At 45.2% G+C, this 26,605-nt stretch overlaps 1 protein-coding gene across 6 annotated transcripts in view; it reads left to right on the top strand.

Moving 5' to 3' along the window:
* Positions 1-26,605, top strand: part of LOC139754635 (uncharacterized) — a 529,511-nt gene that overhangs the window by 387,594 nt on the left and 115,312 nt on the right. For 5 of the 6 annotated variants that reach the window (XM_071672137.1, XM_071672139.1, XM_071672135.1 and 2 more), the window contains one exon: positions 14,883-15,076. In XM_071672137.1, coding sequence (XP_071528238.1) covers positions 14,883-15,076 — 194 coding nt within the window. Of the gene's footprint in view, positions 1-3,479; positions 3,662-14,882; positions 15,077-26,605 lie in introns of those variants that run through there. The other variant, XM_071672140.1, reaches the window with a different exon arrangement.

A 26,605-nucleotide genomic window follows, 5' to 3' on the forward strand; every position in this document is an offset into this window, starting at 1 on the left:
CTCTCTCTCTCTCTCTCTCTCTCGAAATTCTGCCCGTGAGTCCTACCCGCAGGTCACGCTGTCGTAGGTTAGCGTAAAGCAAAGGGTTCGAGACTGAGCCTTGTGGAACCCCCGCACGTCACGCCGAGTCGGTGGGATGTAGGCCCCCGTTTTAACGAGGTGAGTCCGTCCGCTGTACGAGCCTAGATTGCCCTTCCTCTGCGGCAGGAGACGATTACATGTTACAGTCATTCATCGTGGTTGGTGGAGGAGTCACGTTTTCCACAGCAGCGAGTACTTCGATGGACCGTATCTTCGTAGATATGTACACGCTAGGGTGAAGGAGGAAAATACGTACGTGGTGTTCGTGTGTGACGCACCATCGTCGTGTGTGTGTGTGTGTGTGTGTGTGTGTGTGTGTGTGTGTTCACTAGTACGGGACACAAGTCTTCATGTCATGGTTGATAAAGTAGTTGAAAACGCTACCATGTTGTGGGTTCCGCGGTTGACTAGTCGACCAGCACACGCTTAGGGAGTGGGTCTCTCCATCGCCAGGCTACTCATGTCATGGGTCCCCTAGCCACAAACGGGTCTCTCAGCCAGTGCGTCCCCCTGGTCACAAACGGGTCTCCCAGCCAGTAGGTCCCCTAGCCACAAACGGGTCTCCCAGCCAGTAGGTCCCCTAGCCACAAACGGGTCTCTCAGCCAGTGGGTCCCCCTAGCCACAAACGGGTCTCCCAGCCAGTAGGTCCCCTAGCCACAAACGGGTCTCTCAGCCAGTGCGTCCCCCTAGTCACAAACGGGTCTCCCAGCCAGTAGGTCCCCTAGCCACAAACGGGTCTCTCAGCCAGTGGGTCCCCCTAGCCACAAACGGGTCTCCCAGCCAGTAGGTCCCCTAGCCACAAACGGGTCTCTCAGCCAGTGCGTCCCCCTAGCCACAAACGGGTCTCCCAGCCAGTGCGTCCCCTAGCCACAAACGGGTCTCCCAGCCAGTGGGTCTCCTAGCCACCAACGAGTCTCCTAGCTAACGGGCATGGAAGGGTCGTCAGGAAGTTGCTGGAGACACCAGCGCTGCCCTCGTCAGCGGTTGCCCTCTTACGGGGGTGGATGATGATGATGATGATGACGTGGTCACTGTGGTGTGAGTTAGGCGCCGAAGGAAGCACTCGGCCTCCTGCTGGAGGAGGACTTCAACCGGTACTTCGAGTCAATTTGTGGGAACGATTGCGAGGGTGGTGTGCGTCGTGTTGCTGAGCCCCGCGTGTCCTCACGTAGCGACGGTCGGCGGCTCATGGCTCTCGGTGGATTTTTGTCGTTCTTTATGGCTGCTGCTCGAGGGTTGGTTGGTCGGTGCTCCGTCCGGGTGATGCCAGGTCATGATTAATTATTGGTGACGGCTACTGCGTATGGTGTGTGTGTGTGTGTGTGTGTGTGTGTGTGTGTGTGTGTGTGATGGCTAGCGAATACGTATTCTCGGTGATTCATGGTGATTGCACGTTCTTGGTGGGGTCCAGTTTGTGCTCTTTTGGCGTAGATGACTGTGTTTGGTGAGGGCCAGGACACGGCATTAGTGGTGAGGTCCCCACCTGAAGAACCTTATCAGTATCGGAAGTTTACCTCCATTTAGTCTGTTGCTTCACGGACCACACATATGGTAATGGCGGTAGTGTACGTTATCAGTGGTCCGGCACTGCCCGGTGACCAGTCAAGCCTGAGTCATCCTCGGCGCCACATCACTAACGAGTAACTTACGATAACATTCCGGACGGTCGGCGCTGGAGCGGGCGGACACCCAACACATTGCCCACTCAACGCACGCTGAGGGAACCTCCTCATCCTGTAGAAGAAGCTACTGGAGACGAACAGGAGGTTGTGACTGGGTTTAGAGATATCCATGAGCCATGACACCGGGAGGCGAGTCATGCAGAGAAGGGGAACTAGAATTGCGCTGAAGCTTCTGGTGACTGGATAGAATTTCAGGATCGACGTCGTAAGTGGCTTGCGCGGTTGAGTCTTGCTGTATCTCTGATGTATGGATGTGGGAGCTCGACAGTTGCTAGGTCAAGATAAGTAAGCCAGGATTAAACAAGTAGAAATTGATAAGTTGCGAAGGATATATGAAGGGAAGTATATTTATGTGATTTAAGGCGAGGTATTGGGAGGGTCGTGTTTAGCAGGAAGTCTAGTCTTCCCATCATCACCATCATGTCCTCAGTTGGACGCGTTGACAGTAACACATTGCATGGGAGGTGCGACATCTCCTTGCCCTCTTCGTGGTTCGTGGTGTCCGTCCCCTGCCTGCTGTGATATACCACTCTTTAAGGAAAGCTTCTCTGTATTATTATCTTGTGAATTTCATGACATGATCTTCATCATAATGTTTGTGGATTTTTTTTCTCTCATCTCATCTTCCTCTTTTCTCCTACGCAGCAGAGCTCCGTCCTGCTGGTCCCGTGTGCTGGTGGTGGTAATGAGGCGGGGTGTTGGTGGTGCCCACACGGGGTGATGTGCACTACTTGTTATGTGCCATAACCCACGTCTCACCATGAGCACCACGGGACTAGCTAAACCACGACGGCACGACTATTGTACTCGATGGTAATACCCCAGAGCAAGACGGTACAACCCTTGTACTGGACGGTAGTGCCCTGGAGCACGACCTTGGGGTATGGTGGCCTGGCACACTTTTTTTTAACAGGTGGTGGTGATGTTGACCATGGTCTGAGAATATGTAGGCCACCATATCTTCGTGCTCAAGGATAGTACCGTCGTTCTTACTTTAGTCGTGCTCAACGGGTTAAATACTCTCGTTTGTAGAGGTAGTAAAGACATCGTATTTGTCGTAGTGAATCGTCTTGATAAAACGTACGAGGCAGAGTGTCCTTCCTTTTGCAGAATGTGAGTTAACCTCAAGAATTGAGGCGTGTTTATTGTAGCCGACGATGGGCACTGATGGCTACAGTGGAGTGTCGTCTGCTGCGAAGGGCCAGCGTGTTGACATGGCTGACGTAGACGGGTCCAGATAGTGGATGGAAGAGGTACTTAAAGTGCTGTATGGAGACAGGTGGACTGCCTGCCTACCTGGCCGGTGATGATATTAATATTGGCATCGTATTAATAACCGAGTTATTATGAAGTTTACTGAGATCATGAGCGATAAGGCGATGATAACAGGTAATGGCTTATCAGCGCGACAGGTTCCACTCACCTGCGTTTGTTCTACTTCTCATCGTCCCATTCAGTGCTGCCTGGAGGTTGTGTATGCTTACTGCTGTTAATCTGGCAACAGTGATAAGGTCATTATTAGTATACATGTATCATGCCCTGAAAACTTGATAGGTAGCTAGGGACAAGAGGGGAGTCTTGGTAGGCAGTTTTTAAGTGAAGGTTTGGCGCTGCGTCGGGCGCGGCGTGAGCGATGGCTCGGCTCGAGATGGCTATCACCTGGTGAGTCCTGATGTAGATGACGGCACTGCTACACACACCGTGCCCCAGTGTACCTGACGCCCGCCCCGCGCTCCTCCAGGCTGCTGATCCTGTGACCTGGTTATCCTGTGATCGAGAAATAACTCGTATTTGTGTTTGTGTGTGTGTGTGTGGGTAAGGTTTTTTGTTTGCCGGAGGCCATGGTTCTGGTCGTAGCTGGAGAGGACACGTAAGGAACGCCTCTGCCCCACGTTAGGTAAGTTCATGATCCAAAAGTACTTACGTAGACGGTGTAGTGATATGGGCTAGGGGGTTGTGGAACTCCCTTCCCCCCCAGGGAGGGTTTTAGGTCGTGGATTTCGGAGTGGGTGATGGTGAGGGAGGGATGGTGATGTTCACCATGCTGAGAGATGGCGAGGGATGGTGAAGGTCACTGTGGTGGTGGGAAGGATAATGGTGATGTTCACCATGCTAGGGGATGGTGAAGGATGGTATAATGTTCACCTTGGTGATGAGAAGGATGTTGTTGGTGATGTTCTCCGTAAGAAGGGGATGGTGATGTTCATCATGGAGGGGGGGATGGCGGTGCTGTCCCCCAGTGTTTGGGTATATGAGGTTGGTGGTGATGTTGGCCAGGGTTGGTAGGGGTAAGAGAAGTTGGTGGTGGTGAGTGCAGGAGGACGTGAGAGGACTGTGTGTGTGTCGGCATAATGTGCAATGTGCCATTGTCTGAGATCGGCTGCCTGCGTCACCTCCCCGCCGCCACCACCGGTCTCCACTCCTGCTGTATGCGTGTGTGTCGCCACCATGATCTTACCTAGCGTCAACCCCTGCTCGGCCTAACAAAATCTTGTACCCTCCGGCAGTCATCCATTCTTGGACCCCCACTCGACTCTGCCCCGCCACACCCTCCCGACAATCAGTGTCTGCTCCAAGTGCAGTACTTATAATCTGGCAGTGCTTGATGCTTGCCGTGTTCCACATGCCAAAAGTACGATGCCGTCCTGAAACGCCTAGTTCTCCACACACTGAACATGGTATTTCAGACCAATTCATTAAACTTCAGATGACTGCTGTTGTCCGTGCGGTCTTGTGATGATACAATGTAAATGTGTCGGAGGAAAGTGTAAAGAATTTGACGAATTTGGTTCGAAAGCAAACCTGAAGTGATAAAAGTACCATTTTAGGAACGTCGAATATAAAACTATCATTTTAAGAGTGCCGCTCCACCTTTGGAACGTAAGTGACAGTATAACGTTTATGGAATAGATGAAGACCTGTCACAGTGATTAGGGTGACATTAGTATTCATGACGGTATAGAAAGAAATCGGTGGATGTCATGAAGATCATGGAAAACGTTAGATCAGTTAGAATAAAAGTGAGTGAAGTTCTTGCGTAAAACAAAACAACTTGTGAAAAGATCGCCTGACCTTTAACAGCCGAGATATACCTGAATTTTCAGTTTTATATGAGGAAGAAAATAAGAATGTTGTGAATGTTTACGTCCGATTGCTAGCTGTAGCGAACATAGAACGAACGGAAAATCCAGCGATCGCATATCGTCAACAAATGAAGCGCACGTTCTGGTCATGTGACTTGCGGCTGCAGACGAAAATGTCGATATATTATTATTTTCCAGTCCCATGACCCCATTCATTAAGGGCCCCTGTGGCTGTAACCTTACGACACCTTATCCATGGTTTGCACCTTCAAGGCTGTTCCTCACTCAGCAGCAGTGGAGCAAGTTCTTTAGGCTGTACTCATCTAAGTATCCTGCACGTTGGCAGGGTCGGCAACACCAATTTCTTTATATATATATATATATATATATATATATATATATATATATATATATATATATATATATATATATATATATAAACTATGATATGGAAAATTAGTTTAATTTTGGCTACTGGGGAAGGTTAGGTGAAATATTTATGGTTTATAGTGGTTTCTATGTTTCACACTTTTGCGTTAATTCACTCCATAATTTCCCAAATCTTCATAACCTTCACCGCCATCGCCTCAGTTATCGAAGTAGAGTAAATTAAAAACAAATCCCACTCTCTCTCTCTCTCTCCGTCATTGTTATTTACGTAAACATTGAAGCGTTACCACCGGAAAAGTGTCACTCGCGGCCCCAAACTATAAAAGTGGTGCCCCTAAACTAGCATCTTAAGGTTGGCTATTGATGTTGTCTATTGGCCTTGGCTCAAAGTTGTTCGTGTCAGCGTTGTTGTTGTTTGGTGGTGTTACGGGCCACATTCATCATGAGATTGTAGTATATTGTCCTTGAGTTATGCTTAACACTTGAAGAAGTTGTGTGGAATAGTTTGAATTGGTGATTGTAGCACCTTTACGGTGACGGCCTTAATGACCCCAGCCGGTGATTAGGCCTAGACCTCATCCAACCAACCGTATTGGTGGTGATAGTGATTTGATTTGTGCCGTTAACCCCGGCAAATTTACTGTGCACCCCATGGTCATCATGTGAGCGGTAGCGCAAAAGGGTTACAGGGATCACAAAGGGTCTTAGCCAGACCCGAGTGGGTTGATGTTATATGTTACAATTCCTAACAGGTGATCGTGAGGGGCCAGTTACCGGTAGGTGTTCCTGCAGTATATATATTTTATTTATTTATTTATTTTAAAAGTTTCACTCACGGAGGAAAATGTCCACATCAAGGCCGGACCTTCACTGAATATGAAGAGGTTAGAGAAAGGGAGGGAGAAGGTATAAAGTGTTTATGAATTTAGGAAGAAGTGAAAATCCTAAATTATGGTTCGTTATAGTGATTCTTTAATACATGTAGCAACAACTTCAATTTTTTTTTCCGGGCTTCGTGATACAGCCGCCTTGAATGGGTTGGTCCTTGTTGCAAGTCCCTAGTGGAAGGAATTTCAGCTTTCCCTACAGTGTCGTATGTCCTGTACTGTTGGCCGCTGCGTCTGCTGCACATTTGAAGTTCTTCCACACGTTGGTAGCAGTCACTGGGTACGGTCACTTAGTAGAATCAGAAGCGGCTTACTAAGGCTTATGTCAACTCTCCTGTTGCAACCTCTCTTCGATCACCCATTTCGAAACGCTGCGACGTTGCTTCCCTCTCTCTTTTATAGGTCAGGTGGGAGGTCAAGCCATCGTATCCAAGGGTCGCACCTTCGTGGTCAAGGGTCATACGGTCGTGTTCAAGAGGTTGTGAGACAGTGTCTTGATAACATGTCTTTGCTGACACATACGTCTGTATGATTTCACTTGTCGTTCTGTGAATGTAAAGTCTTGCGTAACAGACTCTCTTTCTTGGTACATAGTAAATAAGTGTTTTGCTCATAGAATGCTTTCTTTTTGTTTATGTAGGCTTTGTTTATATAAAATGCTTTCTTTTTTGTTTATTTAAACAAGCCTAGTGAATTTGTTTGAAGATAACGTCTTTTGTAAACAAGTATGTTCAGCCTGTACGTGCTTATGTAAATCATATCCCTGACGTGTACGCATTTCACAAGATATCTCCGCGCCCTGGGGACGCCAGGTAAAGATAACAACATTCCACTTATGTGGAAACGCCAGGTATGAATGAAATGTAGACGCTATGATTAAGCGTATCAAAATCATCAAAAAAGTTAAAAGTTCTTTTTCACTTTATTAATGAATGACAATCTCCTTCAAAGTACAAGTTTGGACAGTTCAGTAAATGAATATATAAACAATATATATAAAATGTCGCGAGTGATTAGGAATTGAAATGTGTCATATAGAACCGTGGTAGCGAGGTGTTACATTCTTCCTTTGAGCACAACGATATAACCATTTGAGCACTATGGTACGTCTCTGGATCATATTGGTATAACCTTTGGAGATATGCCGGCACAGGACAGGCCAGCGTAACCAAGAGTTGTACCGTCGTGTTGTAGGAGTCCATATTTAACGGCCTTGCGTCATGATTTACCCTCCCCTCCCCTTACACCATAACTTGTAGTAACACAATGGCGTCACCAAACTGTAGACGACAACCCAGAATATATCTGGAACGCAGATAAGCAGACTGAGTGCTTGATTATTATAATGTTGAGTGCTTGATTGATTTGTTGAATACAGTTGGATACAGGCTGTGACCATGCGGACCCGGAGTAGGTAGGTTAGGAAAACCTCTGAGTGGATGGCATTGCTGTACGTGACTAGACGCGGCTGGGTGGGACCCGTGTCACCGCCTCTGGATAAAAGAAAAAAAAACAAACTATGGCCTGCAAACCACGGAATCCACCGGTTGTACCGGAATGGCCTTACATATCACCAGAATGGCCCTACATAATACCGGAAAGGCCGTGCATAGTACCAGAATGGCCTTATACAGTACCGGAAAGGCCATGCATAGTACCGGAATGGCTTACATGATACGGGAGGATTGCTAGTATGGCCTTACATGTTACTGGAACAGATATACATACTGCTGGGTTATACTAGCCGCGACAGCGCATATCTTCCGTATGTTCTGATGTATGACATGTACGATACGATATTGTATGATGTGTTTGATAACTGATATATACTTATCATTATTATCAGAATTTATTTTAGTTAATTTGTAATCAAAACGATTAGTAAAAAGAATGGAGTGGAATTTTAACTCAAAGAAACAGATTATTTCTAACACGTATATCTAGTTGCATATATATATATATATATATATATATATATATATATATATATATATATATATATATATATGTGTGTGTGTGTGTGTGTGTCCGCCATAATTTATCGTCGTTTCCTGCGTTAGCGAGGTAGCGCCAAGAACATACATAGAAAGGCCACATTCTCTTACATCCATACTTTAACAGTCAGCTGTAACGCACCTAAACCATAGCTTTCTATCCACAAGTAGGCCCAGTAGACCTTTCTATGGTTTACCCCTAATGCTTCACCTTAAAATCGTTTCAGTTCCCTCCATCCCGTGCTCGCCTTTCACTCTCCTTCATATTCAGGCCCGGATCACTCAAAATCTTTTTCACTCCATCCCCCATCTCCATTTTGATCTACCACTTCTTGTTCCCTCCTTTTTCGAAAGATAAATCTTGTTTGTTAACCTTTCCTTACTCATTCTCTTCATAAGCCCAGACCATTTCAGCACACCCTTTTCTGCTCTCTCAACCGCACTTTTTATTACCGCACATCTCTCTTACCCTTTCATTACTTACATGGTCAAACTACCTCATACCACATATTGTCTTCAAACATTTCATTTCCAGCACATCCACGCTTCTTCGTACAACCCTATCTGTAGACCATGCCTCGCAACCATATAATAGTGTTGGAACTACTGTTCCTTCAAATGTACCCATATTTGCCTTCCCAGACAATGAACTCTCCACATTCTTCGCCCCCTCGTCCACCCTGTGACACTTCCGCTTCCATGGTTCCATTGGTTTCCATGTCCACTCCTAAGTCAAACACTTTACTTTCTCCAATTTTTCTCTTTTTAAACTCACACCCAAACTAACCTGTGTCTCAACCTTGTTAAACTTATTAACTTTGCTTTTATTCACATTTACTTTCAACTTCCTTTCACAAACACTTCCAAACTTGGTCACAAACTTCTGCACTCTCGAATCTGCACCAGTGCTGTATCATCAGCCAACAACAATTGACTCCCTCCCCCACCCCAGCCCTGTTGACTCCCTCACCCCGGCCCTTACAGACTGTACCCTCGCCCCTCACTCCAAGACTCAGATTTACTTCCCTTACCACCCCATCCATAAACAAATTAACAACCATGGTGACATCACGCACTCCCCTGTCGCAGATCAGCCGTCACTTGGAACCAGTCACTCTCCTCTCTATCTACTGGTACACATACCTTACACCCTTGATAAAAACTCAGTGTTTCTAGCAGATTACCTCCCACATCGTATAGTCATAAGACCTTCCCCAAGATATCTCTGTCAGCCTTATCATATGCCTTCTCCAGATCCATAAGTGCCACACACAGATACTTCTCTTTCTCCAAGCATTTCTCGCATACATTCTTTAAAGCAAACACCTGATCCAGACGTCCTCTGCCACTTCTGCAACCACGCGGGTCATCTCTTGTCTGATGCTCTTTCATGCCTTCACCCTCTCAATCACTACTGTCCCACACAACTTACCAGGGAAACTCAGCGAGCTTATATACCGCTGTAGTGTGAGCATTCACCTTTATTGTTTTGTTTTCCGTCGCAAAAGTCCATATGTGGAGTAAACCTTCACGAAATTCGATCAATAGAAGTGATTATTCAGATAAGAATTATATCTTAAGATAAGCTTTATATCGTACGGTATCATACAATATCTGTACATACGAGAGATGCATGATTGCCTGGGGGCATTAGACTGGCCATGCCCCGGGAGTGTTTTAAATGATCATTCCAACACTTGTGGCGCATTCCGATGTTTACCCCCCATACCAGCGTTAGTACAGGGCTCGGTGAATGATGATAAGGCAGCCTTATCAGGCGCAGAGATTGTGCCAGTTAGCCCGTAACAGCGTACATGAAGCAACAGCCCCGTGGAATGTGTAGTCTGCTGGCCAGGCACACGGCTCGTGGCGTCTGGTGAAGAGTGGTGGATGTCGAGGTTTATCGGATGGTCATGTGAGAACGTGAGAGTTGTAGGGGTTGTTTGGCGGGGTCATTCATTAGTGGGTATTGGGAACTTGCATGGAGTTTACTGGTGTTGGTGGGTTGTGTTCGTCTGTTCGTGATGTAAGTGAATGGGTGTAAATGTTTTGTTTACGTAAACAGTAAAGGAGATTGTTTTTTTCTGACAGTGAGTGTCTAGGTGTGTCTGAGTATACTATGTTGTTATGTAGGTATACGTGGGTATGCTAGTGGTGTCAGTCAGGGTGTTGTGGTGAGGTAAGTGGGTCTGGTATGCCAGTGGTGTAACAGGAAGTGTGTGTGTATGTGTGTAAGTGATGGTCGAAGCGGGTATGTTGGCAGTGTCAGTGGGTTCAGGTCCAACGTAACGCCATCATATACAGGGGTCGTACCGTCGTGCTCATTGGTCTAACGTCGTGTCCATGGGTCGTACCCTCGTGCTCATAGGCCGCACCGTCATGCTTAAGGGTCGTAACTCCTGTGTCTAGCAAAAATTTTTAGCAGACACAAACACGTTACACACCTGTTCTACACATCTGTTCTGTACACACCTATCCTACACACCTGTCGAGATAGTCATATTGTCTTATTTCTAATTCATTTTGGCAAGGAACATTTCTGTGGGCCGGGTGCAGGAGCCGCTTCATTGCTCTCTACACATGACCCTAACTCTGTAGTTACGGAGATGTGAACCGCTTTCTTGTATTACTGTGTACTGGCCAGTTCTCCACCCGTTACAGTGTACCTATACAGTCCTCCACCCAGTACAGTATACCTATCCAGTCCAACACACGTTACAGTGTACCTATCTAGTCTGTCACCCGTTACAGTATACCAATCCAGTTCTTCACCCGTTACAGTGTACCTATCCAGTCCTCCACCTGGTACAGCGTACCTATCGAGTCCTTCACCCGTTACAATGTACCTATCCAGTCCTACGCCTTTTACAGTGTACCAATCCAGTTCTTCACCTGTTTCAGTGTACCTATCCAGTCCTACACCCGTTACAGTGTACCTATCCAGTCTTTCACACGTTACATTTACCTATCCAGTCCTACACCCGTTACAGTGTACCTATCCAATCCTTCACACGTTACAGTGTACCTATCCAGTCCTTCACACGTTACAGTGTACCTATCCAGTCCTTCACGTTACAGTGTACCAATCTAGTTCTCCAACCAGTAAATTGTACCTATCCAGTCCTCCAATCAGGTAAGTGTACCTATCCAGTCATCCACCCACGTACAGTACACCTGTCCAGTCGTCCACTGGCTCCCACTGGGAACAACTGGGAATTTGATTGCTCTCGTCATGAGGGTCGTCAGATGCACTGGTCATGAGGGTCGTCAGATGCACTGGTCATGAGGGTCGTGCGTGCTTGCTGCATGCACGGTTCAATTTGTCCTCGTTTTCTAAATTAGTCTTGGTAGCCTTAACGTCAATTGCTATGTTGTTCTCCGTTATTTTCTTAGTTTCTCTTTGTTTTTCTAGTGGAGTGGACGTCCACTTGCCACTGCCATTTGGCAGTACGAGAGAACGTAAGTGGCATTTTCCCTGTATCATCCTATGACGTCGGGCAGGCTCGAACGAAGTCGGTGGTTGACGATGTTTTGTTCAGAATCTTGACCTGTTGTGTTGATTACTAGAGCCGTCGTCTCCTGTTGGCTCCTCTTTCTCAAAGCCATCTGTGAGCGAGAGTGTGTCACTGAAGTTGTGAGCGAGAGTGTGTGTGTCACTGGAGCTGTTGTGAGCGAGTGTGTGTGTGTGTGTGTCACTGGAGCTGTTGTGAGCGAGTGTGTGTGTGTGTGTGTCACTGGAGCTGTTGTGAGCGAGTGTGTGTGTGTGTGTGTGTATGTCACTGGAGCTGTTGTGAGCGAGTGTGTGTGTATGTGTGTGTCACTGGAGCTGTTGTAAGCGAGTGTGTGTGTGTGTCACTGGAGCTGTTGTGAGCGAGTGTGTGTGTGTGTGTCACTGGAGTTGCGAGCGAGAGTGTGTGTGTGTCACTGGAGCTGTTGTGAGCGAGTGTGTGTGTGTGTGTGTCACTGGAGTTGTGAGTGTGTGTGTGTGTGTGTGTGTGTGTGTGTGTGTCACTGGAGTTGTTGTGAGCGAGATTGTGTGTGTCACTGGAGTTGTTGTGAGCGAGAGTGTGTGTGTCACCGGAGCTGTCACATTGTGCCTGTTTGTGAGTGCTGTCTAACTGAGCTTGTCTGGGAGAGTTGTATGTTCGTGTGTGTGTTTCAGAGCCATATGATTGTGCCTGGTTGTGTGAGTCGTATGATTGTGATTATGTTGTGAGAGCCGTGTGATTGTGATTGTTTGTGAGCCATCTGATTGTGATTGTTCGTGAGAGCCACCTGGTTGTGTCTGTTCGTGAGAGCCATCTGATTGTGATTGTTCGTGAGAGCCATCTGATTGTCTGTTCTTGAGAGCCATCTGATTGTGCCTGATCGTGAGAACCACTTGGTTGTGTCTTCGTGAGAGCCACCTGGTTGTGTCTGTTCGTGAGAGCCATCTGATTGTGTCTTAGTGAGAGCCACCTGGTTGTGTCTTCGTGAGAGCCACCTGGTTGTGTTTGTTCGTGAGAGCCACCTGGTTGTGCTTGTTCGTGAGAGCCATCTGATTGTGCTTGTTCGTGAGAGCCACCTGGTTGTGCTTGTTCGTGAGAGCCATCTGATTGTGCTTGTTCGTGAGAGCCACCTGGTTGTGCTTGTTCGTGAGAGCCACCTGTTAGCGTGGGTACGAGTTGTCTGTTGCTTCTGCCGTCCTGGACATGTTTTCGTTCGTGCCACTTGGCAACCATCTGTTGTGTTTTTGGTCAGCACTTTCCTGAAGCTTCTCATTTGCATCATTTTCTGGTGTTTATACGTGTTGTTGAGACCAGACGTTGGCATGTTTGCATCTGGGTTAAGCTTGACCCGACGCGCGGCATAAACAAGATCATCAGCGAACAGCAACACCACTCCGCCATGTTTGTTTACTGGTGACGTCACGTGGCTGGTGCAGCCGCCGTTATTGTGTTGCCGAGGTGGTTGCCCCCGGGAGGAGGGGTCTGGCCCGTGACCCGGTAATTGGTATCGTAAATGTTAGGTTTATGTTTGTTTGTTTATGTGTTTGTGGTTTGTGATTGATATTCTGTTTCACATAAATGTGTTGTCATGCTTTGATTTCGTGTTTGTTTCAGGGTTTTATGTGTTTTTTTATTCATTTCCCGAAGACGATTTAGGAAAGATTCACCTTACAAATTGATATGACTTAAGTCGTTTATATATATATATATATATATATATATATATATATATATATATATATATATATATATGGTACGTTTCTCCGAAGATTCTAAAAATATAGTTAGAATGGGTGATGAACGGCTGTGACTGCAGGAAGAAATGGGAAGGACTCAGTACCGGATGACGCGTTGACTGGTCGACCACGGTGTGGCCGGCCGTCAAGCTGTGTGAGTAGCGAGTCGTCTGACGTGAAGACCAAGGTGGTTATGGACAGTCAGGAGATGTTGTTACTGTGGGAGACGGCATGACCCCAGAGGTTGTCATGACCCCAGAGACTTGGCTGCACCTCTCACAGCCTATAGACCTGACAAGCGCGCCTCTTTGTCACCACACGCCCCAAATTCTTAAGCGTTTGACAGATACCCGGAGAAGCGTTAGATGGCGGAGGAGCCCTCGTGAAATATGTCACTCGTGTCTTTCTAACAGTATTATCTTCAGACTAACATGTGTTAGACTCTGTTTTAATGACCCTTTACGTTGATGCTGGAAGGTGTTATTGTGATGGGTAGAAAAAGCAGGCGAGTCTACAGGAAGGTGAAATGGTTTAAATAACGTGTGGTTTCATTCCTTGGCAGCTGATAATGTGGCCAAACAGCAAACACCCTTTTACAATACTGCTAACAACAAGACGACCTAGATGAAATACGTACCGTGGGTCGGTCTGTGACACTGCCAGCTGCAGCTGTGTCTCATACCGTTGCTGATACTCTTAAGAAAAAAAAGAAAAGAAAAACGGAATCATTGGGGTTGCCGAGGCCAGCCGTGAGCCATCATTCACATATAACCAGTTCATGTTTACAGGTATACAGACAGCGCGCCTCTGGGTGAAGATATTTATAAAGTGATGTAGATTCTACGTTGAGCTTCGGAGCAACAAATACTTTATTTTCTCTTGTGTATCATTCCTGAGTCTGATTAACGTATTTTGTTATTATTATTATTATTATTATTATTATTATTATTATTATTGTTATTATTGTTGTTGTTGTTATTATTATTTATCTTGCTGCGGTACCTTTCCTGTTCCCAGGCCATGACTGACAATGCCATGAGTAGTCAGAGACACTTCTGCTGTGTAAACGTTCAGTTTGTGTCAGCAGTATGTGTTAAACACACCAGGCGGAGGTGTAGGTCGGCCGCCACTGCCATAGTCATACCACACACCAGGCGGGGTCGTAGGTCGTCCCTCACTACCACAGTCATACCACACACCAGGCGGGGTCGTAGGCCAGCCCACCACCCCAGTCATACCACACACTTTACCACACACCAGTTCCAAAGTACGACGACAGTCATCTTACAGTGTGTGCATTACAGATAATTTATTTAGTTTGCGGGATTTTTAGAAACTGAATTTTTTTTTAGAATTTTGATGGTGAAGTTAAGGTGTGTAGGGTCGAATCCCATTGTGTTAATAGGGAAATTAGATGATAAAAATCAAATCCCATTATGATGACAGGGAAATTAGATTATAAAATCTTTATAAGTAATATTTTATGACAGCGATTTTGTTTGTGTGTGTGTAGTGACGTGTGTGGTGTCATGCTCCGCAGTGAACGTGGACGAGAAGCTGCGTGGGTCGTGCACCCTGGCCGACTACCAGCTACAGGAGGTGAGCGTCGTCTCCAAGGATTACCACGCACCGCCGCTCTCCGTCACCGACCTCATCACCATGGCCGCCATCTCCCACCCGCAGGACAACAAGAGGCGGGGACTCCTCTCCATCTTCTCCAGGAAGAGCAAATCCGTGAGTGTTTCCCTCCACAGTTATCGGTGAGGAGCGACTGGTGATGGTGGCTCCTCCTCCTCCGTCACCACCAGCACGCTCCAGGGGAGGGGGGCCGGGTTGGTGTGAATATTGTGACATTTGAAGTGTTATGGCGGCAATAAATTGAAGTTATTTCGATAATGATAGTTTATGATCTTAATTTTTTTATGCCTTTATCTATATAGTATTATTTAGTTAACGTTTACGTGGTGACACGTTTGCATGTCATATTTTCTTAAAATTTATGAAGACATTTGTGTTCACTGTGTTGATATAGACGTAGATAGGTCGATGGTACGACACATTAGTGTTGTCAGAAGTGTATAGAGTATTGTGGAGGTAGAGTCGTGTGGATGAATGTTATAAGTTGTGGTGTATGTGGCACTACCACAGCCCCTCACTCCCCTACCTCACCGCCGACGTCGGATGTGGCCCAACAGGACGGACGACGATGGCGATATAGAACCCCGAAGCTGCGCCTGTTTCGCTTTCGTGAGTCACTCTTGTGTGTCCCAGCCCGGGTCCCCGCCGGGTCTCCCCACTCTGCTGTAGATCCCAGTCCGGGTCCTCGCCGGGTCTCCCACCCCGATGTAGATCCCAGCCCGGGTCCCCGCCGGGTCTCCCCAGTAAAGTAGAGAGGCTAATGACTGGCCATAGTGATCACCATCGCCCAATCGTGTAGAGGGTTAGAACTTCCCCCCTCACCCTCATCCATGCCCCTCCTCCTCCTGGTGGTGTCTTTGATAGTCAGCCCTCCACCCAGCCAGCCGGCCAGGGTTCATCACGGCCATAGCCTGACGGACGGAAAGTTGGCCGCTTGTGCTCCAGTGCTGGAAGGACTGGCTTGTACCACCTTGACCCTCGCTGCGAGGCTGAGCCTCAAGGTCGTCAACACACTTGACCTTGTCCAGTGTTACGTCGCGTCATGACCCAGCTGCCCGGAATGGTACTGCATGTGTCGCAGTGCCTCACCGGGACCTAGCTACCCGGAGGGAATGTGTGTCTCGCAGTGCCACACCGGAACCCAGGCATCACATGTCTTGTAGTGTACACGCACATCATGTGCGGCACCTGCCACACGTCGTGTAACCATCACATACATCATGCATCACTGGAGGGCTATCCATCCATGATGAGTAATGTTGACGTGAATTCTAGCCCCTCCTATTCTTGACCGAGCCATCCGTCCTATCCTTGACCAGTCTATCTGTCCTATCCTTGACCAAACCATCCGTCCTATCCTTAACCAGTCTATCTGACCTACACTTGACCAGTCTATCTTTTCTATCCTTGACTAGTCTGTCTGTTCCATCTTTGACCAATCTATCTGTCTGTCTATCCTAACCTTGACCGAGCTATCCCTCCTCTCCTTGACCATGATATAGTCAGTAATCCATATCCTGCACCACAGTGCCAGCTGCTTCCCTTCCTCAGGCCCAGTAGATGGCCAGGGTGATGTTATATAAGGTCAGGTGGGGCTTGCGTAAGGTGGTAGGTTGGTCATGAACATAGATGTCGTCTACAGTAGATGATACGAGGAGTAGATGTAGACCAGAGGAGAGGTTACCTGTAGTATGTGTTAGATCCATCCTGTTGAACTGATATATATATATATATATATATATATATATATATATATATATATATATATATATATATATATATATATATATATATATTCCTATGAGTCCACGGGGAAAATGAAACACGAAAAGTTCCCAAGGCACTTTCGTGTAATAATCACATCATCAGGGGAGACACAAGAGAGAAATATAACAGTCATGTTTACCAAATGGCGTCCTAGCTTCGTCTCTTCGATGTATATCAACTGACTTATATATACATAAGTATACTTATGTAAGCAGGAGAGATGGCCAGAGAGCGTTATTGGATTACGTGTTAATTGACAGGCGTGCGAAAGAGAGACTTTTGGATGTTAATGTGCTGAGAGGTGCAACTGGAGGGATGTCTGATCATTATCTTGTGGAGGCTAAGGTGAAGATTAGTAAGGGTTTTCAGAAAAGAGGAGTGAATGTTGGGGTGAAGAAGGTGGTGAGAGTAAGTGAGCTTGGGAAGGAGACCTGTGTGGGGAAGTACCAGGAGAGACTGTGTACAGAATGGAAAAAGGTGAGAACAATGGAAGTAAGGGGAGTGGGGGAGGAATGGGATGTATTTAGGGAATCAGTGATGGATTGCGCAAAAGATGCTTGTGGCATGAGAAGAGTGGGAGGTGGGCTGTTTAGAAAGGGTAGTGAGTGGTGGGATGAAGAAGTAAGAGTATTAGTGAAAGAGAAGAGAGAGGCATTTGGACGATTTTTGCAGGGAAAAAATGCAATTGAGTGGGAGAAGTATAAAAGAAAGAGACAGGAGGTCAAGAGAAAGGTGCAAGAGGTGAAAAAAAGGGCAAATGAGAGTTGGGGTGAGAGACTATCAGTAAATTTTAGGGAGAATAAAAAGATGTTCTGGAAGGAGGTAAATAGGGTGCGTAAGACAAGGGAGCAAATGGGAACTTCAGTGAAGGGCGTAAATGGGGAGGTGATAACAAGTAGTGGTGATGTGAGAAGGAGATGGAATGAGTATTTTGAAGGTTTGTTGAATGTGTCTGATGACAGAGTGGCAGATATAGGGTGTTTTGGTCGTGGTGGTGTGCAAAGTGAGAGGGTTAGGGAAAATGATTTGGTAAACAGAGAAGAGGTAGTAAAAGCTTTGCGGAAGATGAAAGCCGGCAAGGCAGCAGGTTTGGATGGTATTGCAGTGGAATTTATTAAAAAAGGGGGTGACTGTATTGTTGACTCGTTGGTAAGGTTATTTAATGTATGTATGACTCATGGTGAGGTGCCTGAGGATTGGCGGAATGCGTGCATAGTGCCATTGTACAAAGGCAAAGGGGATAAGAGTGAATGCTCAAATTACAGAGGTATAAGTTTGTTGAGTATTCCTGGTAAACTATATGGGAGGGTATTGATTGAGAGGGTGAAGGCATGTACAGAGCATCAGATTGGGGAAGAGCAGTGCGGTTTCAGAAGTGGTAGAGGATGTGTGGATCAGGTGTTTGCTTTGAAGAATGTATGTGAGAAATACTTAGAAAAGCAAATGGATTTGTATGTAGCATTTATGGATCTGGAGAAGGCATATGATAGAGTTGATAGAGATGCTCTGTGGAAGGTATTAAGAATATATGGTGTGGGAGGCAAGTTGTTAGAAGCAGTGAAAAGTTTTTATCGAGGATGTAAGGCATGTGTACGTGTAGGAAGAGAGGAAAGTGATTGGTTCTCAGTGAATGTAGGTTTGCGGCAGGGGTGTGTGATGTCTCCATGGTTGTTTAATTTGTTTATGGATGGGGTTGTTAGGGAGGTAAATGCAAGAGTCCTGGAAAGAGGGGCAAGTATGAAGTCTGTTGGGGATGAGAGAGCTTGGGAAGTGAGTCAGTTGTTGTTCGCTGATGATACAGCGCTGGTGGCTGATTCATGTGAGAAACTGCAGAAGCTGGTGACTGAGTTTGGTAAAGTGTGTGGAAGAAGAAAGTTAAGAGTAAATGTGAATAAGAGCAAGGTTATTAGGTACAGTAGGGTTGAGGGTCAAGTCAATTGGGAGGTGAGTTTGAATGGAGAAAAACTGGAGGAAGTGAAGTGTTTTAGATATCTGGGAGTGGATCTGTCAGCGGATGGAACCATGGAAGCGGAAGTGGATCATAGGGTGGGGGAGGGGGCGAAAATTTTGGGAGCCTTGAAAAATGTGTGGAAGTCGAGAACATTATCTCGGAAAGCAAAAATGGGTATGTTTGAAGGAATAGTGGTTCCAACAATGTTGTATGGTTGCGAGGCGTGGGCTATGGATAGAGTTGTGCGCAGGAGGATGGATGTGCTGGAAATGAGATGTTTGAGGACAATGTGTGGTGTGAGGTGGTTTGATCGAGTAAGTAACGTAAGGGTAAGAGAGATGTGTGGAAATAAAAAGAGCGTGGTTGAGAGAGCAGAAGAGGGTGTTTTGAAATGGTTTGGGCACATGGAGAGAATGAGTGAGGAAAGATTGACCAAGAGGATATATGTGTCGGAGGTGGAGGGAACGAGGAGAAGAGGGAGACCAAATTGGAGGTGGAAAGATGGAGTGAAAAAGATTTTGTGTGATCGGGGCCTGAACATGCAGGAGGGTGAAAGGAGGGCAAGGAATAGAGTGAATTGGAGCGATGTGGTATACAGGGGTTGACGTGCTGTCAGTGGATTGAATCAAGGCATGTGAAGCGTCTGGGGTAAACCATGGAAAGCTGTGTAGGTATGTATATTTGCGTGTGTGGACGTGTGTATGTACGTGTGTATGGGGGTTGGGCCATTTCTTTCGTCTGTTTCCTCGCGCTACCTCGCAAACGCGGGAGACAGCGACAAAGTATAAAAAAAAAAAAAAAAAAAAAAAAATATATATATATATATATATATATATATATATATATATATATATATATATATATTGGAAAGGATCACAATTTTGCGCGTGATATCATTGAATCTTCTGTTATTAAATACACAAATGATTATGTTCTTACTATTAGTGATGGTCTGTACAAATTAGATAACTATTGTTGATAAAATTTGTAAAATGATAAGTTTATGAACGCTCGTTGTATGTTTTGGACAATCGCATGTTTACCAAATGCGTCCTAGCTTCGTACTTCGATGTATATCAAGTGACTTATATTTCTCTCTTGTCCTCCCCTGATGATGTAATTATTACACGAAAGTGCACTTGGGAACTTATGGTGTTTCATTTTCCCCGTGGACTCAGGAATGAATATATATATATATATATATATATATATATATATATATATATATATATATATATATATATATATATATGTATATATATTGGAAAGGATCACAATTTTGCACGTGATCAAGTATATTCCTTTGAGTCCACGGGGAAAATGAAACACGATGAGTTCCCAAGTGCACTTTCGTGTAACAATCACATCATCAGGGGAGATACAAGAAATATAACATTCAGTTGATATATAGCAAAGAGACCTAGCTAGGACGCCATTTGGTTAACAAGTGTGTGTTGATAAAAAAGAGTGTGATTGAGAGAGTAGAAGAGGGTGTTTTGAAGTGGTTTGGTCACATGGAGAGAATGAGTGAGGAAAGATTGACAAAGAGGATGTATGTGTCAGAGGTGGAGGGAACGAGAAGTGGGAGACCAAATTGGAGGTGGAAAGATGGAATGAAAAAGATTTTGAACGATCGAGGCCTGAACATGCAGGAGGGTGAAAGGCGTGCAAGGAATAAAGTGAATTTGAACGATGTGGTATACCGGGGTCGACGTGCTGTCAATGGATTGAACCAGGGCATGTGAAGCGTCTGGGGTAAACCTTGGAAAGTTTTGTGGGGCCTGGATGTGGAAAGGGAGCTGTGGTTTCGGTGCATTATACATGACAGCTCCCTCTTTAAAGGCGTAAGCTTAAATGATAAGATAACTTCAGACAACTGGTGTTTGAGCTCCCACCTAATGGTAGAATAATACTGGGAAAATTAGAGAACATAAGACAGATGATTGATAAATAAATATGCTGTGAGTGTTCAATTCTATTTGCATTAGAGAAAACCTGCTCCCAGCTTATGCTAATTATATATATATATATATATATATATATATATATATATATATATATATATATATATATATATATATATATATATATATTTTTTTTTTTTTTTTTTTTTTTCATACTATTTGTCATTTCCCGCATTAGCGAGGTAGCGCTAAGAACAGAGGACTGAGCCTTTAAGGGAAGAATATCCTCACTTGGCCCCCTTCTCTGCTCCCCTTTTGGAAATTTAAAAGAAATGAGAGGGAAGGATTTCCAGCCACCCGCTCCTTCCCCTTTCATCCCTCTACGACACGCAGGGAAAACATGGGAAGTATTCTTTCTCCCCTATCCCTATGGATACCATATATATATATATAGCCAGAGGTTGAACCATTATGTGACATTCATTTTTTTCATTCATTTCAAGCTAAAAGTTTGTTTCTAAATTGTTTCTTACATTTTTCATATGTATATATATGTATGTGTGTGTGTGTGTGGGTATGTGCGTATGTGTGTGTATGTGTGTGTGTGTGTATATGTATATATATATGTATATTATCCCTGGGGATAGGGGTGAAAGAATACTTCCCACGTATTCCTCGCGTGTCGTAGAAAGCGACTAGAGGGGACGGGAGCGGGGGGCCGGAAATCCTCCCCTCCTTGTATTAACTTTCTAAAATGGGAAACAGAAGAAGGAGTCACGCGGGGAGTGATCATCCTCCTCGAAGGCTCAGAGTGGGGTGCCTAAATGTGTGTGGATGTAACCAAGATGTGAAAAAAGGAGAGATAGGTAGTATGTTTGAGGAAAGGAACCTGGATGTTTTGGCTCTGAGTGAAACGAAGCTCAAGGGTAAAGGGGAAGAGTGGTTTGGAAATGTCTGGGGAGTGAAGTCAGGGGTTAGTGAGAGGACAAGAGCAATGCTACTCCTTAAACAGGAGTTGTGGGAGTATGTGATAGAATGTAAGAAAGTAAATTCTCGATTAATATGGGTAAAATTGAAAGTTGATGGAGAGAGGTGGGTGATTATTGGTGCATATGCACCTGGGCATGAGAAGAAAGATCATGAGAGGCAAGTGTTTTGGGAGCAGCTGAATGAGTGTGTTAGCGGTTTTGATGCACGAGACCGGGTTATAGTGATGGGTGATTTGAATGCAAAGGTGAGTAATGTGGCAGTTGAGGGAATAATTGGTATGCATCGGGTGTTCAGTGTTGTAAATGGAAATGGTGAAGAGCTTGTAGATTTATGTGCTGAAAAAGGACTGATGATTGGGAATACCTGGTTTAAAAAGCGAGATATACATAAGTATACTTATGTAAGTAGGAGAGATGGCCAGAGAGCGTTATTGGATTACGTGTTAATTGACAGGCGTGCGAAAGAGAGACTTTTGGATGTTAATGTGCTGAGAGGTGCAACTGGAGGGTTGTCTGATCATTATCTTGTGGAGGCTAAGGTGAAGATTAGTATGGGTTTTCAGAAAAGAGGAGTGAATGTTGGGGTGAAGAAGGTGGTGAGAATAAGTGAGCTTGGGAAGGAGACCTGTGTGGGGAAGTACCAGGAGAGACTGTGTACAGAATGGAAAAAGGTGAGAACAATGGAAGTAAGGGGAGTGGGGGAGGAATGGGATGTATTTAGGGAATCAGTGATGGATTGCGCAAAAGATGCTTGTGGCATGAGAAGAGTGGGAGGTGGGCTGTTTAGAAAGGGTAGTGAGTGGTGGGATGAAGAAGTAAGAGTATTAGTGAAAGAGAAGAGAGAGGCATTTGGACGATTTTTGCAGGGAAAAAATGCAATTGAGTGGGAGAAGTATAAAAGAAAGAGACAGGAGGTCAAGAGAAAGGTGCAAGAGGTGAAAAAAAGGGCAAATGAGAGTTGGGGTGAGAGACTATCAGTAAATTTTAGGGAGAATAAAAAGATGTTCTGGAAGGAGGTAAATAGGGTGCGTAAGACAAGGGAGCAAATGGGAACTTCAGTGAAGGGCGTAAATGGGGAGGTGATAACAAGTAGTGGTGATGTGAGAAGGAGATGGAATGAGTATTTTGAAGGTTTGTTGAATGTGTCTGATGACAGAGTGGCAGATATAGGGTGTTTTGGTCGAGGTGGTGTGCAAAGTGAGAGGGTTAGGGAAAATGATTTGGTAAACAGAGAAGAGGTAGTAAAAGCTTTGCGGAAGATGAAAGCCGGCAAGGCAGCAGGTTTGGATGGTATTGCAGTGGAATTTATTAAAAAAGGGGGTGACTGTATTGTTGACTGGTTGGTAAGGTTATTTAATGTATGTATGACTCATGGTGAGGTGCCTGAGGATTGGCGGAATGCGTGCATAGTGCCATTGTACAAAGGCAAAGGGGATAAGAGTGAGTGCTCAAATTACAGAGGTATAAGTTTGTTGAGTATTCCTGGTAAATTATATGGGAGGGTATTGATTGAGAGGGTGAAGGCAGGTACAGAGCATCAGATTGGGGAAGAGCAGTGCGGTTTCAGAAGTGGTAGAGGATGTGTGGATCAGGTGTTTGCTTTGAAGAATGTATGTGAGAAATACTTAGAAAAGCAAATGGATTTGTATGTAGCATTTATGGATCTGGAGAAGGCATATGATAGAGTTGATAGAGATGCTCTGTGGAAGGTATTAAGAATATATGGTGTGGGAGGCAAGTTGTTAGAAGCAGTGAAAAGTTTTTATCGAGGATGTAAGGCATGTGTACGTGTAGGAAGAGAGGAAAGTGATTGGTTCTCAGTGAATGTAGGTTTGCGGCAGGGGTGTGTGATGTCTCCATGGTTGTTTAATTTGTTTATGGATGGGGTTGTTAGGGAGGTGAATGCAAGAGTCCTGGAAAGAGGGGCAAGTATGAAGTCTGTTGGGGATGAGAGAGCCTGGGAAGTGAGTCAGTTGTTGTTCGCTGATGATACAGCGCTGGTGGCTGATTCATGTGAGAAACTGCAGAAGCTGGTGACTGAGTTTGGTAAAGTGTGTGGAAGAAGAAAGTTAAGAGTAAATGTGAATAAGAGCAAGGTTATTAGGTACAGTAGGGTTGAGGGTCAAGTCAATTGGGAGGTAAGTTTGAATGGAGAAAAACTGGAGGAAGTGAAGTGTTTTAGATATCTGGGAGTGGATCTGTCAGCGGATGGAACCATGGAAGCGGAAGTGGATCATAGGGTGGGGGAGGGGGCGAAAATTTTGGGAGCCTTGAAAAATGTGTGGAAGTCGAGAACATTATCTCGGAAAGCAAAAATGGGTATGTTTGAAGGAATAGTGGTTCCAACAATGTTGTATGGTTGCGAGGCGTGGGCTATGGATAGAGTTGTGCGCAGGAGGATGGATGTGCTGGAAATGAGATGTTTGAGGACAATGTGTGGTGTGAGGTGGTTTGATCGAGTAAGTAACGTAAGGGTAAGAGAGATGTGTGGAAATAAAAAGAGCGTGGTTGAGAGAGCAGAAGAGGGTGTTTTGAAATGGTTTGGGCACATGGAGAGAATGAGTGAGGAAAGATTGACCAAGAGGATATATGTGTCGGAGGTGTTGGGAACGAGGAGAAGAGGGAGACCAAATTGGAGGTGGAAAGATGGAGTGAAAAAGATTTTGTGTGATCGGGGCCTGAACATGCAGGAGGGTGTAAGGAGGGCAAGGAATAGAGTGAATTGGAGCGATGTGGTATACAGGGGTTGATGTGCTGTCAGTGGAGTGAATCAAGGCATGTGAGGCGTCTGGGGTGGACCATGGAAAGCTGTGTAGGTATGTATACACGTGTGTGGACATGTGTATGTACATGTGTTTGGGGGGGGGGGTTGGGCCATTTCTTTCGTCTGTTTCCTTGCGCTACCTCGCAGACGCGGGAGACAGCGACAAAGTATAAAAAAAAAAAAAAAAAAATATATATATATATATATATCTTTCTTTCTTTCTTTCAAACTATTCGCCATTTCCCGCATCAGCGAGGTAGCGTTAAGAACAGAGGACTGAGCCTCTGAGGGACTACCCTCACCTGGCCCAATTCTCTGTTCCTTCTTTTGGAAAATTAAAAAAAAAACGAGAGGGGAGGATTTCCAGCCCCCCGCTCCCTCCCCTTTTAGTCGCCTTCTACGACACGCAGGGAATACGTGGGAAGTATTCTTGCTCCCCTATCCCCAGGGATATATATATATATATATATATATATATATATTTTTTTTTTTTTTTTTTTTTTTTATACTTTGTCGCTGTCTCCCGCGTTTGCGAGGTAGCGCAAGGAAACAGACGAAAGAAATGGCCCAACCCCCCCCCCCCCATACACATGTACATACACACGTCCACACACGCAAATATACATACCTACACAGCTTTCCATGGTTTACCCCAGACGCTTCACATGCCTTGCTTCAATCCACTGACAGCACGTCAACCCCTGTATACCACATGACACCAATTCACTCTATTTCTTGCCCTCCTTTCACCCTCCTGCATGTTCAGGCCCCGATCACACAAAATCTTTTTCACTCCATCTTTCCACCTCCAATTTGGTCTCCCTCTTCTCCTCGTTCCCTCCACCTCCGACACATATATCCTCTTGGTCAATCTCTCCTCACTCATTCTCTCCATGTGCCCAAACCATTTCAAAACACCCTCTTCTGCTCTCTCAACCACGCTCTTTTTATTTCCACACATCTCTCTTACCCTTACGTTACTTACTCGATCAAACCACCTCACACCACACATTGTCCTCAAACATCTCATTTCCAGCACATCCATCCTCCTGCGCACATCTCTATCCATAGCCCACGCCTCGCAACCATATATATATATATATATATATATATATATATTTTAGGGAAAATAAAAAGATGTTCTGGAAGGAGGTAAATAGGGTGCGTAAGACAAGGGAGCAAATGGGAACTTCAGTGAAGGGCGTATATGGGGAGGTGATAACAAGTAGCGGTGATGTGAGAAGGAGATGGAATGAGTATTTTGAAGGTTTGTTGAATGTGTCTGATGACAGAGTGGCAGATATAGGGTGTTTTGGTCGAGGTGGTGTGCAAAGTGAGAGGGTTAGGGAAAATGATTTGGTAAACAGAGAAGAGGTAGTAAAAGCTTTGCGGAAGATGAAAGCCGGCAAGGCAGCAGGTTTGGATGGTATTGCAGTGGAATTTATTAAGAAAGGGGGTGACTGTATTGTTGACTGGTTGGTAAGGTTATTTAATGTATGTATGACTCATGGTGAGGTGCCTGAGGATTGGCGGAATGCGTGCATAGTGCCATTGTACAAAGGCAAAGGGGATAAGAGTGAGTGCTCAAATTACAGAGGTATAAGTTTGTTGAGTATTCCTGGTAAATTATATGGGAGGGTATTGATTGAGAGGGTGAAGGCATGTACAGAGCATCAGATTGGGGAAGAGCAGTGCGGTTTCAGAAGTGGTAGAGGATGTGTGGATCAGGTGTTTGCTTTGAAGAATGTATGTGAGAAATACTTAGAAAAGCAAATGGATTTGTATGTAGCATTTATGGATCTGGAGAAGGCATATGATAGAGTTGATAGAGATGCTCTGTGGAAGGTATTAAGAATATATGGTGTGGGAGGCAAGTTGTTAGAAGCAGTGAAAAGTTTTTATCGAGGATGTAAGGCATGTGTACGTGTAGGAAGAGAGGAAAGTGATTGGTTCTCAGTGAATGTAGGTTTGCGGCAGGGGTGTGTGATGTCTCCATGGTTGTTTAATTTGTTTATGGATGGGGTTGTAAGGGAGGTAAATGCAAGAGTCCTGGAAAGAGGGGCAAGTATGAAGTCTGTTGGGGATGAGAGAGCTTGGGAAGTGAGTCAGTTGTTGTTCGCTGATGATACAGCGCTGGTGGCTGATTCATGTGAGAAACTGCAGAAGCTGGTGACTGAGTTTGGTAAAGTGTGTGGAAGAAGAAAGTTGAGAGTAAATGTGAATAAGAGCAAGGTTATTAGGTACAGTAGG

The sequence above is a fragment of the Panulirus ornatus genome, chromosome 17 (genome assembly GCF_036320965.1).
Source record: "Panulirus ornatus isolate Po-2019 chromosome 17, ASM3632096v1, whole genome shotgun sequence".
NCBI classification, from domain to species: Eukaryota; Metazoa; Arthropoda; class Malacostraca; order Decapoda; family Palinuridae; genus Panulirus; species Panulirus ornatus.